Genomic DNA, 17,618 nt, shown 5'->3' on the forward strand with positions numbered 1-17,618 from the left:
AACTCTGATATATCAGAACTAATGCCAACAAAATTAATGGCTGCACCATCATTGATTTTACTTTTTCACATCACGTTACTACATAACGCACTACACCTATACAGGTTACAGGTTACCTTTGTTCTGTGCAAACTTATTGATAAGACCAGGTAAAATAGGAAAATCCAACAAAATACCTTGATGCAACTCTGATATATCAGAACTAATGCCAACAAAATAATGGCTGCACCATCATTCATCTTACTTTTCAAAGAGGCTGGAGACAACAGAATCCAATTAGCTTTTGCCATAGAGAAACTTCAATCGAAAGATATCATTAAACATCCACCGTTGATGCTACAAAATACCTACAAATCCTATACCAGATTCTGGAATAATACTTGGAATTGTCACATAACCTAGTGCTAACATTTAGTACAAGCTGGAAAACTTCAGCATCAGTAGGGTTGAATGCTTGTCATAATGCAATTTGACTCTTTTGGACCATGCACTTGGCTATTTATATTAATACACCAACATATTTGTAGTATAAGCTTGCAGATTTTCGTACTTGAGAGGCTTCACAATCTCCCAAGTGAAATCAGGATCATCACGCCCAAAGTGACCATATGCAGCTGTCTTCTGGTATCGCTTGTTACCACCCCTCCTCAAATCAAGGTTCACAGCAATCATGCCTGGGCGAAAATCAAAGTTGCTCAATAGGATTTCTAGTACCTCTGCATCAGGAATCCTTCCAGTAGAGTATGTATCAACAGATACAGACAGTGGCTCAAGCATCCCAATGGCATAAGAAACCTGCACAAGGCACCGACGAGCAAGTCCAGCTGCAACAACACTCTTGGCAGCTTGCCTTACAATGTAAGCCCCACTGCGATCAACTTTGGTGGGATCCTTGCCCGAAAAAGCCCCACCTCCATGTGCTCCCCAACCACCATAAGTATCAACAATAATCTTCCTACCCGTAAGCCCGGCATCACCTTGTGGTCCTCCAATCACAAAACGCCCTGATGGATTGAAATAAAAAATTGTCTTCTCATCCAAGTACTTCTCTGGAATGACATGCTTGATGACATGCTCTTTAATATCAGTAGCAATCTCATCATTGGTGACTCTCTCATCATGCTGAGTTGATATCAGCACTGTATGGACACGAATAGGAACCATTGCACCATTATTGCTCTTGTACTCAATGGTTACTTGTGTTTTTCCATCAGGTCGGAGCCAGGGACATGTCCCATTCTTTCGGACATCAGTTAACTTGGCCCCAAGCTTGGTAGCCAGGACATGAGAGAGAGGCATAAGCTCTTCAGTTTCATCCGTAGCATATCCGAACATGTGGCCTTGATCTCCAGCTCCAATCTCCTCTGGTTTCTTTGTGAAGTGCCCATGGACCACCTGATCAATTTCAGGGCTCTGCTGCTCAATGTTCACCAGCACCTCACAATGATCCGCATCCAGGCCAACATCATCAGAGACAAAGCCAATCTCTCTACATGTATCCCGCACTATTTTCTCATAGTCTACCTTGGCTTTTGTGGTGATCTCACCAAAAATCATGACCATGTTTGACTTGGTGCAGGTTTCACATGCAACCTTACTCTCAGGGTCTTGTTCCAGGCACGCATCAAGCACAGCATCTGAGACCAGATCACAGAGCTTGTCGGGATGACCTTCATTAACTGACTCGGAGGTGAAAAGAAAAGTCTCCATTTGTGAAATATTAAACAGTGCAGTCACATGGACCCTCACAAAGCTGTAGGCCATCACAAACAATCCATCAAAGCACAATGCATTAGATGAAGGTTGCATGAAAACAAAGTAGACAAATGAACTGCATGTTCTCATACTAGACTAATGATCTTTGTGGAGGAGTAACCAACTGCTTGCTGCACTTTTCAAATTGATTGGACAAACAAAAATTGCACCAATGCATGGGCATGCTTCGAGCATTTGAGAAACATTCTGTCACCACATGGTTGATAGCACATATTTGACGGAAATGAAGAAAATTGTACTGCTGCAGGTTCTGAAATCAGACTGGCATATCCTTGTGGAGTATAACCGGATGTTGATTGCATTTTACAGATTGATTCACAAACATAACAATCCAGTAATGCATGGTTATGATCCTAGATTGACCCTGGTCAGATGCTTTATTCATATGAACTGGCAGCACATAACTATATTATCATCTTTGACACACCCAGGTTGCATTCAGTCTTTGCAACTTTGACAAGACAAGGGTAAGTATCAGAAACATTACCACATGTGAAGAATATACCACACAAACAACATAGATATACTAGCACAGCCTTGGTCAATAGAGCTTCTCAAATAAAGGGGTCAGTGAATAACCACTGACAAGGACCCTAGCCCCTGGATCTCCCAAGAGATTGTCAACTAACTTGACGAACCTACAGCCCAATCCCATCAAGTTCATAAAGTATCAGTGCTAACACTAACAAAATACCTTGATAAATCAGCTTTGTCAAGGTCATAGGTGGTTGTATTAATGTATGAAAGCTATAATACCCCTCCTATTTGCCATAGTAGCTGAAATGTGCCTCAAGTTAGCTCATCAATATTACTTGTAACTGGCCGTAGTCATCTCCAGGTTGTGAGCCTTACACTAAGCCAGTCAGGGACATTAGGAGCTCTATCTCAGTTCACTCATTTGGCATTTTCAGTCTTTTTTCTCTCCAAGAAAAGAAAATTCTATTAATAACACCTCTGTGAAAACCTGTGTTAAATACAAAGCACAAGGAACTCGGCAAAGAGTAACCAAGTACATCATAAATACAATGGTTGTGTGAACGACCAATCTGGTAGGCTATAATGCCAAACCATTAGAGGGGTAGTGTGTAAGAAGGTGTCTAAGTCCCATGTCCATAGGAAAGCCTCTCTTCTCTTCCTCATCCTCTTAAAGCTGCCCTACATCCTCTCCCATCTCCCATGCAGAGTGTTAATGATCTCTATCCAAATCATTGATAGATTCTCCGCAGTTGGTACATCTTGAAGGTCACATGGCTACACTTTGCAATCTAGATGTATCAAGCTATGATACTGGCATTCAGCTCCCACCTATAACAATGTCCTTGGGTCCACAGTGCTGATGACTAATCTAGGCTAGGGATCCTGCTCTCAGAGAGCATGCAATGATAAGAACAAAAAAGAGGACTCCTCTGAACATCCCCATAGATGTACGCTAGGTCTCCATCTGCCACCTACACTACAACCCCCCAGGTCGTCACCATGGTCTAAGCTATGCCATGGAATATCATCCTGAGGGCTCTCCTTCATACCTCTTGGGCTCTAGGACAGTCCCATAGGCAGTCTCTCTGTCTCCTTTGTAACTTCTCAAATGCAAACAAATCTCGCTACTACTTTTGTTTTGCATGATGTATGTCATGTCCAGGATTTGACAAAAAGTCTTATTTTTGCTAGACAGTTGGATGATGCCCATTATCATCTCTCTTTTGGTGATTCTTCTTCGAAGACTACTCATAGCAACCTCGTTTTTGCCAGAGGTACCAAAGTTGGCAGTCTTTATCCCTTGTTTTCGGATCTAGGGATCATGTATTGGCCATCACTCAGCTTCCTCATGTATCTCTATGACGTCATCACTTTGGGCACATGTTACTTGAAGGAATGAAAGTTTTTGGCTTGTTTGCAGTATCTCCCACCCTTGGACTACTCTTGTTTTGATTCTTGTGATCATTGCCTATATAGCAAACAACTCGTAATGCTCATAAGAAGTGTGGCTCTATGTATATAGGTGAGCCATTGGCTCTTGCTCATTCTAATGCTGTGGTCCTATGCCCTATCAATATTTGGGTGGTGATAAGTCTTTTGTTATGTCCATTGATAATTTTTCACATAAAGTTTGGGCCTATCCCATAAAGCAAAAATCACATTTTTTCTACTTTCCAACGCTTTGTTACTCTAGTTAAGGCATAGGCTGAAATGCCTAGATCAAATAATGGGGATGAATATGTATCCTATGCTTTTGAGTTCTTATGTGATGATCAAGCCATAAAGCATCCCTTGACTGCTCCTTGTATCCCACCCAAGAATGATGTTGCCAAGTGCAAGAATACGACCATCGAGGAAAGGGTCCATAGCATGCTTAGTCATACAAGCTTACCCCATACATTTTTTGCTTAGGTAGTTACTACTACAATTCATTTCATTAACAGATCCCCATGCATTGCTCTTGGTGGTAGAGTTGCAAAGGAGGTATGGTTTGGTAAACCTTCTTCATATGGACACTTAAGAGTCTTTGGATATCAGACATCCTGCCATATTCCCAAAAACAAGTGCAACAAGTTGAATTCAAAGTCTTTTAAATGCATCTTTCTTGGATATGGTAATATAGGTGTATTTGACTTTAATCTAATATAGGTGTATTTGACTAAGTTCTCTCTTCATTGCTTTCATCATTTCTATTTTGCTGGAGTGTCTCATCTTGGGAGTTAAGAGGGTCATCCCAAAGAGGCCACGGCATCGAACAAAGGGTTCCCAATGGCCTACCGAGACCTACATAGGCGGTGTTAATTCACTTTGAACTTGTCTTTTTTTTTTGTGAGAGAAGTAATTGTGCCCATTGAGAATAAATAAAGGAATGGTCAAATTAAACATCAAAAAACAAAAGACTATCCTAACTACCCATCCAATGTGTCGGTTACAAAATAAAGAAGTGAAGACGTAGAGAGGGATAGTAATAATAGAACCATTGGTAGAGACAACTCAAGATCCACTCAGGGGTGCTCTACACAATGAGATGCAAAGAGTAACACTATATGATGAGAATGTATATGTAGCAAGATGCCAGTTGTATAGTGTCCCTCGTGAGCAAATTGTTCACTTGTCAAAGCGCCCTTTTACAAAGATGACAATGATCATGCAATGCAAAGGGTAGGTACAACAGGAAAGATTTGTGAATGTTGAAGATGAGAAGATGATGTCGAAACTTGAAGTTATTGAATGAAGGGTGCAACCCCCTCTCAACCATGAATATCGATGCTAAAGGAGAAAGAGGATCCAATGTTAAACTTTGTGTGGTGCAAAAAACCAAGTCTAACACCCTTTAGTGGAAAGAGTCTTAGACAAGTACAAGGCTCGCCTTGTCATGCAAGAGTTTCGACAAAAGCATAGCATTGATTATAAAGAGACCTTCGCCCCTACTACGTGGTTGACTTTCTTTTCAGTTGCTACTCGCACTAGCCACTCACCACGGTTGGCCGATACATCAGATGGATGTCAAGAGTGCCTTCCTGAACGGTTTCTTGGAGAAGGAAGGTCAGCCATCTTCAACAAAAAAGTCGTCTCCAAGGCCTATTTCTTTGGTACCAACACCTACTACCATGGAGACTCTGAAGGAGTGGTATCAAACTCCTACAATGCAAAATCCTCTAGACACCATGCCAAATACTCCATCAAGAAATTTGTATCCACTTACTACACAAGAATATATTGAAGTTTCGAATAGGAGAGAACTTAGAAGAAAGAGGCACTCAAGGCTCAAGCATATCTCTGAGCACATTTAGTACTACTATTATCCCTTCAGCATACCATCCAAAGGACCCCATTTGCAACCTAGGGGAAGGTGCACAACAGCCAGGGTATGACGCTGACAAGAATCCAAAACTCCTAGCCCAAGTAGGACACATGATGTAGGACACATGATGTAGGATACATGATGTAGGATACATACCGTTACTTAATCCAAACCCATTAGAAACAATAAAAGGCAAACAAGTTTAGTCCTTTGTTTACTTCAACTCATAGACACACTATGGAGAAGTATTCAAGATAACCTTGACCAATACCAATCTTAAACATGAATAGAGGTGTGGCTCAAGAAGCAAAAGATCAAGTAACTCATCTTTTCAATATTCAAGAGATATTTCTTTTGGTACATCACAGTACACTCATTTCCCGCCCATTATACTATTAGAAAAGTTAAGAGCAACAAGAGCAAAGAAACACTATTGATATAGACTGCAATGAACACAAAGAACAAAAAGGAACACTGCAAGAATTCAAACTAAATAGACTTGGGAATGGAATCCATATACCAAGGCTCAAAAACTATACAATGGCACTGGTAGTGAGTCACCAATGGTGTGCACCAGTCTCCCTCTTTGCACTTGAAAGCAATCGTGCTATAGGATGTGTATCTAATGCATGAATGAATGAATGAATGAGGATGGAGGCTGCCAATAAAGAGGCCGAAATAATCCACATAAAATTACTAGTCAATCAGCCATAAACAAGCACCAAATATTAAGTCGGCCAGCCCTAAAATCTCTCACATAAATTAAATGTACACTAACACATAGACTTTGACACCCATGAGATCTACATTGCAATACTCTCTCTCCGATCACGGGAGATCAATACAATAAAATATACCCAAGAAGTGGGTGATCAAGCCACCACCAAGGTGCTTGGAAAGACACTAATGCCAATGCTGAGCATATCAATCTCTAACCAAAGAAAGTAGAAATAGCCAGATCTTGATGCACATCATTGATGCCCTGCAGAAAAATTCATGACCAAGGATCCCCTGCCTTTGGCCAATTTGCCAAGTGTTCCCTAATGTGAGCTCAAATGAGGAGCAAAGACTGCTCTCTATCACAAAAACAATCCATCATAAATTTGAAAGTCAATCTTGCTCCAAGATTTCAAAACCTGCCTAGCTTCGTCAATGCACGTGGGAGCCACAATTTGGGTCGGCTGCACCTGCATATGGATGAGGCTAGAATAACCCACTACCACCACCCCTCTTACACTCTCTCTAGCATTAGAGAGTTAGGAAGGGTGTCAACACGACTAGGGATAGAAGGACAAAGAGGAGGCCTTAATGGCCTTCACCTTCACTACAAAAGAGGATGCCCTCATAGCCTTGGCCAAAGGGCTTGAGTCAAAGTCTAAATCTAAATCTGAAGACAATGATGACTCATCCAAGGACTCTATACCCTTCTTCTCCTCCTCCTATTGTGCCACTAGTTCCTTGAAATCCTTGTGGAGGTACCCCTTTTTGCGGCGAAGTTAACATTGAGCTAGCATGGACACACTGGACCTTTTTTTTCCCCCCAAGAAAAGAGAACTCTATTAATAATACCTCAGAGAAAGTCCCCCTAAGGTAAATACAAAGTACAAGAAACTCTGTGAAGAATAACTAAGTACATCAAAGATACAATGGTTGTGTAAACAACCAATCTTGTGGGCTAAAGTGCCAAACCATCTGAGGGGAAGTGTGAAAGAAGGTGTCTGAATCCCAAATCCTCAGAAAAGCCTCTCTTTTCTTCCTCATCCTCTTAGAGCTTCCTTGCAACCTCTTCCATCTCCCACGGAGAGTATGGACTATCTCTGTCCAAATCCTCGATAAAGACTCCCCAATATATCCTGAAGATCAATGACCCGGCTACATCTCACAGTCCATATGCACCAAGCTATAATGCTGGAAATCAGCTCCCATCTGTGACAATGTTCCTAAGTCCACCGATCTGTGAGTACTCTCTGGGGTAGGGATCCTGCTCAGATGTCGTCCAATGATGAGAAAATAAATGCTCCCCTGAGTGTCCTCATAGCCGCAAGCTGGACCTCTTGTCTGTGACCCGACACACTAGACCTAAAGAGACAAACCTAAAGACCAAGAGTGGTAATCACACAATGAACATGCACAATGAGCCTAGAGTCCTATAACTAGAACTTAGCTACCTAGTCCTAAAGTGTGTTACTATGCTCGAGGTGCTTTTACACTAAGTCACTCATAAAGACTATAACCAATGCTGCAAACGCCCATTCAAATGTCCAAAGTTATTATAGAAAGGATACATTTCATTCTATCCACAAGCAACCATTGATCAAAGGATTGTGTGTTTCTCCACACATACGATTCACTAGAGAACTAGATATTGCTTCCTCCTTATGTGAACATTTGCACACTGTGGCAAAGAGCCTTGGCCTTTTTCTCTACCATTTTCAATATCAACACTCAATATCTATAGGATCTACCTAAGCCAGAGTCTTGGATATATTCACTTGGTGGTTGCATATTCACATCTCGTTTAGCAAGGCGAAGAGGATAGTACCCTCTCTTCTGAGGCCCAAGATCAAGTATGCCATCGAGTCCTTACCAACATCGAGATGGAGCTAGTGCCTTCTCTCTTGAGGTTTAGTTTCAAACATTCAGCTATCACTTTGTCCATTGCACTTCATCATGTTTTTAGCTATGGTACTAGTGCTTCTTTCAATCTTCCTCTCTCAGATGGTTGAGATGGACTGCGCTTCGCTTGCATCTAATGATCCTTGTCAATGACCCCCTTGCCACGTAGCTACTCATAATGGGAGATCCCACTCTCTCCTTACTGCCTTACATTTTAAAGTTAATAAGAGGGTGCAATACAACTCTCCATCTTAGGCATGTTTTTGGGCTTGAAAGTGGATGTTGAACCACCAAAATCAAGGCTGGCATTGACATTTGATCGTCATGCATTAGTGCATAATTTTGCTGCTTAAAACAGCCCCAAAAGGCTTTATTTATGTTAAAAGGCTTTATTTGTGCAAAAGGACAAATATCCAAAAATCCCCTATAAAAGGGCATGTTCTGGGCATCCCATTCTCTCAAATTTCCAGATCATTTGCTCAATTGTTCACTCTCCCCTTATCCAAGTATTTTCCCTCTTCATCAGCTGCCATATCCTGTGTTTTGGGCAGCTGCTAGCTACTGTATCAGCTGCCCAACCAGCTGCCACTACCACCCACCTAGAGGGAGGTCAATTAACTGCCACCCAGCATGCTGCCATTGCCAACAGCCAGGTTGGAGCTGCCATCCAGCTGATCTCCATTGCTAGGAGTCCGTTCATCAACACCATCACTGCTGACTGTGTTTCACTCCAGCAGCCTGCTATCAGAAATTGGTGCAGCGATGGAAGCGTAGGACTGCTGTAATAGACTGCACAACCCAAGAGAGAAGATAGAGAAAAGGAAAAAAACACAAGAACATAGAACACTACAAAGAGAAAACTCAGAGATATGCTCCAAAGACGAAATCCATATACCAAAGAGTCATGTACCACCAAGGCCTACTCTAGAAGACTATGAGTGATGAATGAATGCCGAGGAGGAAGCCAAGCAATAAATAGGTAAACAATATGCCTAAATCTGAATCAGATTGGCCAGTAATAAAATAATCATAAATGCTGGTTAGACCATAAAATCATAAAATTAGGCATCAAAAATGCAAAAAATAATCTCCTATGCGTAGCTGACAAATACACATGCACAAACTTGCTCATGAGCTAACTAATCTGCTAACACACTCTCTCAAATGATGCATGATCTGATACAATACAATGGTACAATGATAATGACTCATCGTAGTCCATACAACAAAGACCATCAAAATAGGACCATGGATGCCCAAGCAGTAAGTGGCCAACCCACTGCCAAGATGCCTCGAAGAGAACTTGATGTCAATATCGATCACACCAACTATTGAAAATAGAGAAGAATCATAGTAGCTCTCTATGTCTATCAACGATTGCAAGCATACATAATCATCCTGTCAGCAATGTCTCTGAGCATACATGATCATGGATTCCCTGCTGCCAAAGCGTCTCCTCATATGAGCTTAAACTAGGAGCCAATCTTGCTCTCTGTCAAGAAACAGCCCATCATGAACCTAAATGTCAATCCCAGCTCCAAGATTTCAAATCTGCCAAACTTCAGTCACGATATGGAAGAGAAGTCCCTCTCTAGATCCATTGCACATATATGCTTATATAGATAAGGCTCACCCTACATCACCACCCTCTCACAATCCTATGGCATTGGAGAGTCATGAGGAACAACCACATCACTTGCATTAAAAAGCAACAAAGAGAGGAGCAACTAATCCATTCCCCTTCTTCAAAGAAGAGGACCCCTTCTGCACCCTGGTCAGAGGATCCATGTCGGAGTCGAAAGAGGATAAAGATGATTTGTTGGAAGAGTCTACATCCCACTTCTGCTTCTTCTTCTTCTTCTACAAAGCCACTAGCTCCTTATAGTCCTCAAGCAAATGTCTCTTCTTCCCATAATGAAAGCACTCAACCTTCGATTTCTTCTTCCTGTCACCCCTCTCTTAAGCTAAAAATGCCTCATCATAGCCACCATATTGAGATGGAAGCCTCCCTTGTAACCTTAAAGACACATCATACTCAAGCATCATCGAGGAAATCTTAGTAAAGTTCAATGGTTGCAAAGATGTTCCGGTTCTCAAACCATTGGCTACTCTATCAAACTCTAGAAGGAGCTTATAGAGCACAATCCCCACTAGGTGAGCCTCTAGAAGGGCTGCAAAGATGTTCCAATTCTCAAAGCATTGGCTACTCCATCAAACGCTAGAAGGAGCTTATAGAGCACAATCCCCACTAGGTGAGTCTCTAGAAGGGCGAACTGCATATACTAAAGCTAATATTGTACTTGTGTCACACAAAGCAAGAAAGACTGAGAATAGTATCTTTAGTCTCAAACTTCATCTATTGAAGCTGTCCATAGAGTGTAGTTTCACGCATGGTCTCAATGGAGCTTCTTACAACATCTAAAGCTTCTCCCCACACTACTAAAGCTATCCTATAGGAGGTGATTGCCAAAAGAACCTCTTTCGAAATGTATTAGAGAAGAGCAGAATACACACAGGCATCGACATAATCCTTCCTCATGGTTGATAAGGTCCCAATAATCTAGAAGAAAAGTAGAAGGTTGGGGCCACTCAATAGCTCCTGACATAACATACCATAATCGCTTATGCACAAACCATGCTTCCATGACAGCACTCCATGTAAGATTGTCAGGGCCATGAAGTTCGAGACTATCATCATGGAGATGCCATATGGAAGGGAGAGGATGAGAAGATAAAGCATAGAAGAGAAGCAAAGAGAGAGTACAGCTAGAACGCAGCACAAACTGCACTTACATGAGTTCACACAATGTATCACACAAAAGCTTATCAGAAAAACAAGCCAACTGCTACAAAAACAGATCAAACACAGCCAAAAGATAGGAGAAAGACCTGAGAACAAGCCGCCCAGCCTATAGAAGCAATAAATACAGTGTCAAATCTGCAAAACACAGGCTGTTTAGGCAATAAATGCAGTGATATATAGAAAACAAGTCAAAATGCAGGCAGTGTGAACATTAAATGCAGCAAAACCGTCAGAAAATAATGCTGAAAAGCAAAAAGCAGACTGCTGGAAACAAAGCGGTGATGCCAAAGGGCTGAAAACAGGCCATTTTGGGGCAACAACGATTCATCTGCCAGCAGTCCACTAGAAGAGGCTGATCAGCAACAATTGGTAGACGGTCGTTTGATACCATGTCAAAAGTGGGTGCACCAATGGAAGCATAGAAGACTATTGTAATAGACTGCACAAAACTAGAGAGAATTGACTACTAACTAATCTACTAACATCCGCATCTTGTTGCACGCGTGGATCAACTTCCTCAACTGCTCATGGAGTTTTGTGTTTTCAGCCAGCACTGCTTGTGTTTCACTGCCTAGAGTCATCATTGACATCTTGCTGATCTGGAGGACTCTGTTTCGCTCCCTTCACTACTGTCCACATCCATCCAGAGTCTTCTTTGAGATCCCCCACCCCGAAGGATTGTGATTCACTCCCTCAACAGTGCAAACTCCTTCTACAAACAGTGTCAAAAGATGATGTACCAGCGAGACAGTAGGGTTGGCGGGGAGGAACACGGAGTGAACTCGACAAACATAGAGAAGAGAAGAGAAGAGAGAAGAAACTCTGATGAATGGAATGATGAAGTTATGAATCATGGAGTGAATGTGATACAAGGGAATAAGGGTGCCGTAGCACAAGGAAGATGATGAAGATAGCAATGAACCATGAACCGCAATGTCCTCCTGAAGGGGTGCGAGGGTAGTGGAGAGGCTCGAGAGAAGAGGTAACGGACTGAATGAATCAACCGTAGGAATGAATGAGAGAGTGGCCTATAAATAGGCATAGTCAGTGTAGGATGGCGTCCCATTTTGGGGTTGGAAAACCTAAACGCAAAACGCAAAAACGCAAATTGCGGGTGAAGGGTTTCTCAACACCCCCTCTCAAGCCCGAATAGGGGAACAAGAGAAGAGTGAGGTGGAGATGCAATGCTACATGCTGAAGAATGCTCATGCAGCAGGTGCCACTTGGACAGTGTCCCTCAAGGGGAAATTGTTCACTTGCCCAAGCGCCCTAGTACAAAGATAATGAAAACATACAATGCATAGGAGGAATGTCGGACTTTGTGTGGTGCCGAGAACCATAAGGATATGCCCGTACTCGATCTTGGGAGGTGGCTCCATGCTGACCAAGGGACGAAGGCAAGAGGAAGAGGAGGAAGAAGATTTTGAGGATCCCGAAGATCCAAGATTTCCACCGGAAAGGGAACCTACAGTAAAGAACAGTAGACAGAGTGAACTAGGGAAACTGAAACTCAACCTCGGGAGAGAAGCCACTAGCTCCTAAAAATAAGTGGGAGAAGACTGCCACTAGCATTGCGATGATCTCCAGGAGGTTGTAGCACCAATTGATCCTGCATGTGCTCGAAAGAACTTAGTGCGCATCGGATGCATCTTATTGCCTTGAGCATAGTACTCTGATAGCCGATGCAGAACGATCTTTGTGGCCCAAAAAGGAGAGGTGGCACAAGGAATGCCTGGTGAAAGACGTATATACTCCGGGGGGTGGGAAGCAAAGGTCGAAGTCGGCAAGCATCGGTAGTGTGTCCGGTGATGCCACAATAGGGGCACCCAGTAGTCTAGACATCTGTTGGTAAAGAAGCCATGGATACTAGTGTGCCTTACTGAAGAAGGAAGAGGTTAGCCACTATGAACCATGAACCGCAATGTCCGCCTCAAGGGGTGTGAGAGCAGTGTGAAGCACGAACCGCAATGTCCGCCTCAAGGGGTGTGAGGGCAGTGTGAAGCACGAACCACAATGTCCGCCTCAAGGGATGGGAGGATAGTGGAAGGGCTGGAAGTGAGTTGCCAGTGGAAGGAGGATGTGACCAATAGTAAGAGGTTGCAACCAACAAAAAAACGCAGGTGAGGAGAGAGAAAGACTAAAACGCAAGCAACAGAAGAGAGAGACTAAAAACGCAGGTAGGACAGTGGAAAGACTAAAAACGTAGGCAGGACAGCCTACAGGAGAGAGAAATACTAAAAACGCAGGCAAGACAGCCTGCAGGAGAGAGAAAGACAAAACACAGGCAGCAAGACTGTGATGAGGGCAAGCTGTACGGTAGCAGGTCTGCACAGGAACAGCAGTTGCCTGGCTGCAATCAACTCCAAACTGCTGAAGAGGGCTGAAAATCAGACTCCAACTGATGGAGACAGCAATGGACAGCTTTGGCTGAGATGTTCTCCGCGAACAGGGTGTGGGTAGCAAGCTGAAACACCTGAAATCTGCAAAAATAAGATTTTGATGCAGCGGAAGAAGAAAAGTGGATGCCGAACCCGCCACCGGTCTTTGCCTTCACTGAAGTGGAGGATCTTTGCACCGTTTGAGCAGATCCAACTCTGATACCATGTTAAAAGATAACGTACTAGCGAGACAGTAGGATTAGCGAGGAGGAATACGGAGTGAACTCGGCAAACATGAAGAAGAGAAAAGAAGAGAAGAGTGAAGAAACTCTGATAAATGAAATGATGAAGTTATAAATCATAGAGTGAATGTGATACAAGGGAATAAGGGTGCCGTGGCACAAGGAAGATGATGAAGACAGCCACGAACCCCGAACCGCAATGTTCTCCTTAAGGGGTGTGAGGATAGTGGAGAGACTGGAGAAAATAGGTGACCAACTGAATGAATCAGCCGTAGGAATGAATGAGAGAGTGGCCTATAAATAGGCATAGTCAGTCTAGAATGGCGCCCCTTTTTGGGGCTGCAAACCCTAAACGCAAAAACGCAAAAACGCAAACTGTGGGTGAAGAGTGAAGGGTTTCTCAATAAACAGGTGCTGCCACCTTGATTAAATCATGAAGGAGATGGTACAATCCCTCTCGAGCCACTCTGTCAGCACTGATTCCCTGGCTCACTCCCAGCCCTAATTGTATGGACATGGAGTTCTAAGGCCATTGTATCATCCTTTGATTCATTCATCATTCTTCCATTCTCTTGTTTTTGGTTTCTTTCACAGCTAGTGTTGTCATATACATTGTAAACCCTCCAGTTTCTTTATTACATATCAAGCTCAAAAATTTAGCATTGGCATTAATATATGCTACAAATGCAATGAAAAAGTAGAAATTGTAGCTGGCCTCTTCATGAACTTCAAAGTTCAAATCTAAAGGTCTAGACTTCCTCCATTATTGTATCCATTCCTCTCACCCCTTGAAGCAAGGTTCTTTTAGGAGAAATCCATGGTTTCCACACACACATCCAACACCCCAAAAAAAACATTCCAACCAAACCCACAATATTTGGAAAAGAGAAATCATGTTTAATGATGGTAAGGTTAACTTACTCTCTAGTTTGAAATTTGAAACCTTGTGACAGGTCTCTGCCGATGCTTGAATGTTGCAATAGGAAAGAGAAGAACAAAGAGGAAGCTACTCACAAGAAACAAATTTTTCATTCTAAGGTGTCTATTGCATCTTGTGGAGGTCCCTTATTCTCAGCCAACCTGGATCCGTCTACTGCATCATCAAAAGGATCCATGACTTTTTTCTCACGCACTAGATAGGATTGGGTCTTCCAAAGAAAAATTTTTGATGCAATGTACTCTTGTATATCAACACCGCACGTTACACAAACACCCTCATCGATTCAACTTTTAATAAACACTGCGGACAAGGAATCCAATTAGCTCTTTGATAGAGAAACTTAAATCAAAAGATATTACTAGACATCGACAATTTCCATATCAACTACAGAAATATCTGCAAAACCTGTAATCAGCTTTTTGAATATAAATTGAAAGTTCTCACAGTACACATAAGCTAGAACCTTGATATGGAGTACAAGCTGAAAAAAGCTTGAATGCTTTTAGTGTTGCCAATAGGCTCTTTTGAATTATGCAGTTATTTCACTATGAAAAATAACAGGTAAATAGATAGATTTGTAGTATCAAGCTTGCACTTTCTCATACTTGAGAGGCTTCACAGTCTCCCAAGTAAAATCAGGATCATCACGCCCAAAATGACCGTATGCTGCAGTCTTCTGGTATCGCTTATTGCCACCCCTCCTCAAATCAAGGTTAATGGCAATCATGCCCGGGCGAAAATCAAAGTTGTTCTTTATGATCTCTAGAATCTCTGCATCAGGAATTCTTCCAGTCGTGTATGTGTCAACGAATACAGACAGAGGCTCAGGTACACCAATAGCATAGGAAACCTGCACAAGACACCGACGGGCAAGTCCTGCAGCAACAACACTCTTGGCAGCTTGCCTTACAATGTAGGCCCCACTGCGATCAACTTTGGTGGGATCCTTACCTGAAAAAGCCCCACCTCCATGTGCTCCCCAACCACCATAGGTGTCAATGATGATCTTCCTACCAGTAAGACCAGCATCACCGTGCGGTCCTCCAATCACAAAACGCCCTGATGGATTGAGATGAAAGATTGTCTTCTCATCCAAGTACTTCTCTGGAATGACAGGCTTGATGACATGCTCCTTAAGGTCAGCAGCAATCTCATCATTAGTAACTGTCTCATCATGCTGAGTGGATATCAGCACAGTATGGACGCGAATCGGAACCATTGCACCCTTGTCATTCTTGTACTCAACAGTTACTTGTGTCTTACCATCAGGTCGGAGCCAGGGACATGTCCCATTCTTTCTGACCTCGGTTAACTTGGCCCCAAGCCTGGTAGCCAGAACATGGGTAAGAGGCATTAGCTCTTCAGTTTCATCTGTTGCATATCCAAACATATGACCTTGGTCTCCCGCTCCAATCTCCTCTGGTTTTTTCGTGAAGTGCCCATGGACCCCCTGAGCAATGTCAGGGCTCTGCTGCTCAATGTTCACCAGCACCTTGCAATGGTCTGCATCCAGACCCACCTCATCAGAGACAAAGCCAATCTCTCTGCACGTATCCCGCACTATCTTCTCATAGTCCACCTTGGCTTTGGTGGTGATCTCACCAAAGATCATGACCATGTTTGTCTTGGTGCAGGTTTCACATGCAACCTTACTCTCAGGATCTTGTTCCAGGCATGCATCAAGCACAGCATCTGAAACCTGGTCACAAAGTTTGTCGGGATGACCTTCATTGACGGACTCGGAGGTGAACAGAAAAGTCTCCATTTATGAAATATATCAAGGAGTAGAGGCACTTTGCACCCCCAGAAAGCTGTTAAGCATCAGAGACAGCACAATGTGTTAGATGGAGCTTGTATGAATACAAAATCAATGAATGTACAAAACTTGTGATCCTTGCAGAACGTAACCAAATGCTTTTGTCAGATGGACTGAACGAACCAAAAACTGCAGTAGTGCATGGCAATGCTTCTATCGCTCCCAAGTTTGAGGGACATCCCATTACAACAACGCAATTAGCACATTGTTTGACTTCAATGGAAATAAAACAGAGAGATATTACATCACCGCATGGTTAATCAGCACATCACTTAACTTCCATGGCCACGACGCAGATTGATGAGCTGCATCTTATGATATGAGACTGCTGATACTTGAGGAGACTGATCAGACGCTTGATGCATTTTTCAGATTGGTTGTACAGGATCCACATCTTATGATATGAGACTGCTGATACTTGAGGAGACTGATGAGATGCTTGATGCATTTTTCAGATTGGTTGAACAGGATCCACATCTTATGATATGAGACTGCTGATACTTGAGAGGACTGATCAAGTTCTTGATGCATTTTTACAGATTGGTTATACAGGATCCACATTGCAGCAGCGTCTAAGTTAATCCTAGCATAGACCTGCATCTAAGATTTTGCATTTTCTTTGTGCTGTGTATGAACAACGAGTCAAAGAAATGGTGGATCTGCTACGAACAGCAACCCAGACAGCGAGACAGAGGCACGGATCGGAGAGACGGATGCACCAAAACATAGAGGAGAGAGAGAGAGAGAGAAAGAGAGAGAGAGAGAACCTGAGGATCGTTCCTTGTTCCCAAGTCCTGCGTGCTTCCCTTTGTGCTCTCTCCCCCTTTCGTCGTAGTCTTATATAGACACTGGACAGCCGAGCGCCTCTGGTTTCGTGAAGATTTCCTTGTATTAAATCACTCAATATTAGATCTTAATCTAAGTCAAAACACATCGAGATCCAACGGCCACGCTTCGCGCCAGAAGGTTGGCCTACGCCGTCGGATAGTCGCCACGTGCGCGTGTTCCATTGGACATGAGAGCCCACGTCCGTCACTACATAGGACGCACGGTCCAACGTCTTACCTGCCACTTGCGGGTGAATGAATAACACCTACCAAACTTCATCCCCAAGAGGACAACCTTCCAAACTTCGGTTTGGCTATCAAGTGATCACATTAGTTGGTGTGCGCGGTTGTTGGCTATCAAGTGATCACATGAGTCGGTGCGCCAGTTGTTGGCAAATCAACTTTTCTCATAGAATTTACCTCCGCGCAATTAGAACTA

The 17,618-nt window shown here is 42.9% G+C and overlaps 2 protein-coding genes across 3 annotated transcripts; both read right to left on the reverse strand.

Annotated features, from left to right (window-relative positions):
• Positions 1-270: 270 nt before the first annotated feature.
• LOC148034384 (S-adenosylmethionine synthase 2-like) lies at positions 271-14,850 on the reverse strand. Of its 2 annotated transcripts, none has more exons than XM_087679329.1 (2): positions 14,611-14,850; positions 271-1,753 (listed from the first exon to the last, which is right to left on the reverse strand). In XM_087679329.1, exon 2 carries the CDS (start codon positions 1,708-1,710, stop codon positions 505-507), a length of 1,206 nt encoding a protein of 401 aa, XP_087535455.1. In that variant the 5' UTR covers positions 1,711-1,753; positions 14,611-14,850; the 3' UTR covers positions 271-504. The 2 variants fall into 2 exon arrangements, with proteins under 2 accessions (XP_087535455.1, XP_087535457.1); XM_087679331.1 differs by having other exon boundaries at positions 14,518-14,790.
• A 79-nt stretch (positions 14,851-14,929) lies between these two features.
• Positions 14,930-17,275, reverse strand: LOC148034385 (S-adenosylmethionine synthase 2-like). The gene is made up of 2 exons (XM_087679332.1): positions 17,120-17,275; positions 14,930-16,347 (listed from the first exon to the last, which is right to left on the reverse strand). The coding sequence occupies exon 2, from the start codon at positions 16,299-16,301 to the stop codon at positions 15,120-15,122; it is 1,182 nt and encodes a 393-aa protein (XP_087535458.1). The 5' UTR covers positions 16,302-16,347; positions 17,120-17,275; the 3' UTR covers positions 14,930-15,119.
• Positions 17,276-17,618: the final 343 nt, after the last annotated feature.

The sequence above is a fragment of the Lygodium microphyllum genome, chromosome 6, assembly GCF_053477565.2.
Source record: "Lygodium microphyllum isolate KBCC chromosome 6, Lygodium_microphyllum_v1.1.10, whole genome shotgun sequence".
NCBI classification, from domain to species: domain Eukaryota; kingdom Viridiplantae; phylum Streptophyta; class Polypodiopsida; order Schizaeales; family Lygodiaceae; genus Lygodium; species Lygodium microphyllum.

Coding starts and splice junctions, on each gene's coding strand:
- LOC148034384 (XM_087679329.1), bottom strand. CDS start 1,710: ATGGAGACTTTTCTTTTCACCTCCGAGTCAGTTAATGAAGGTCATCCC.
- LOC148034385 (XM_087679332.1), bottom strand. CDS start 16,301: ATGGAGACTTTTCTGTTCACCTCCGAGTCCGTCAATGAAGGTCATCCC.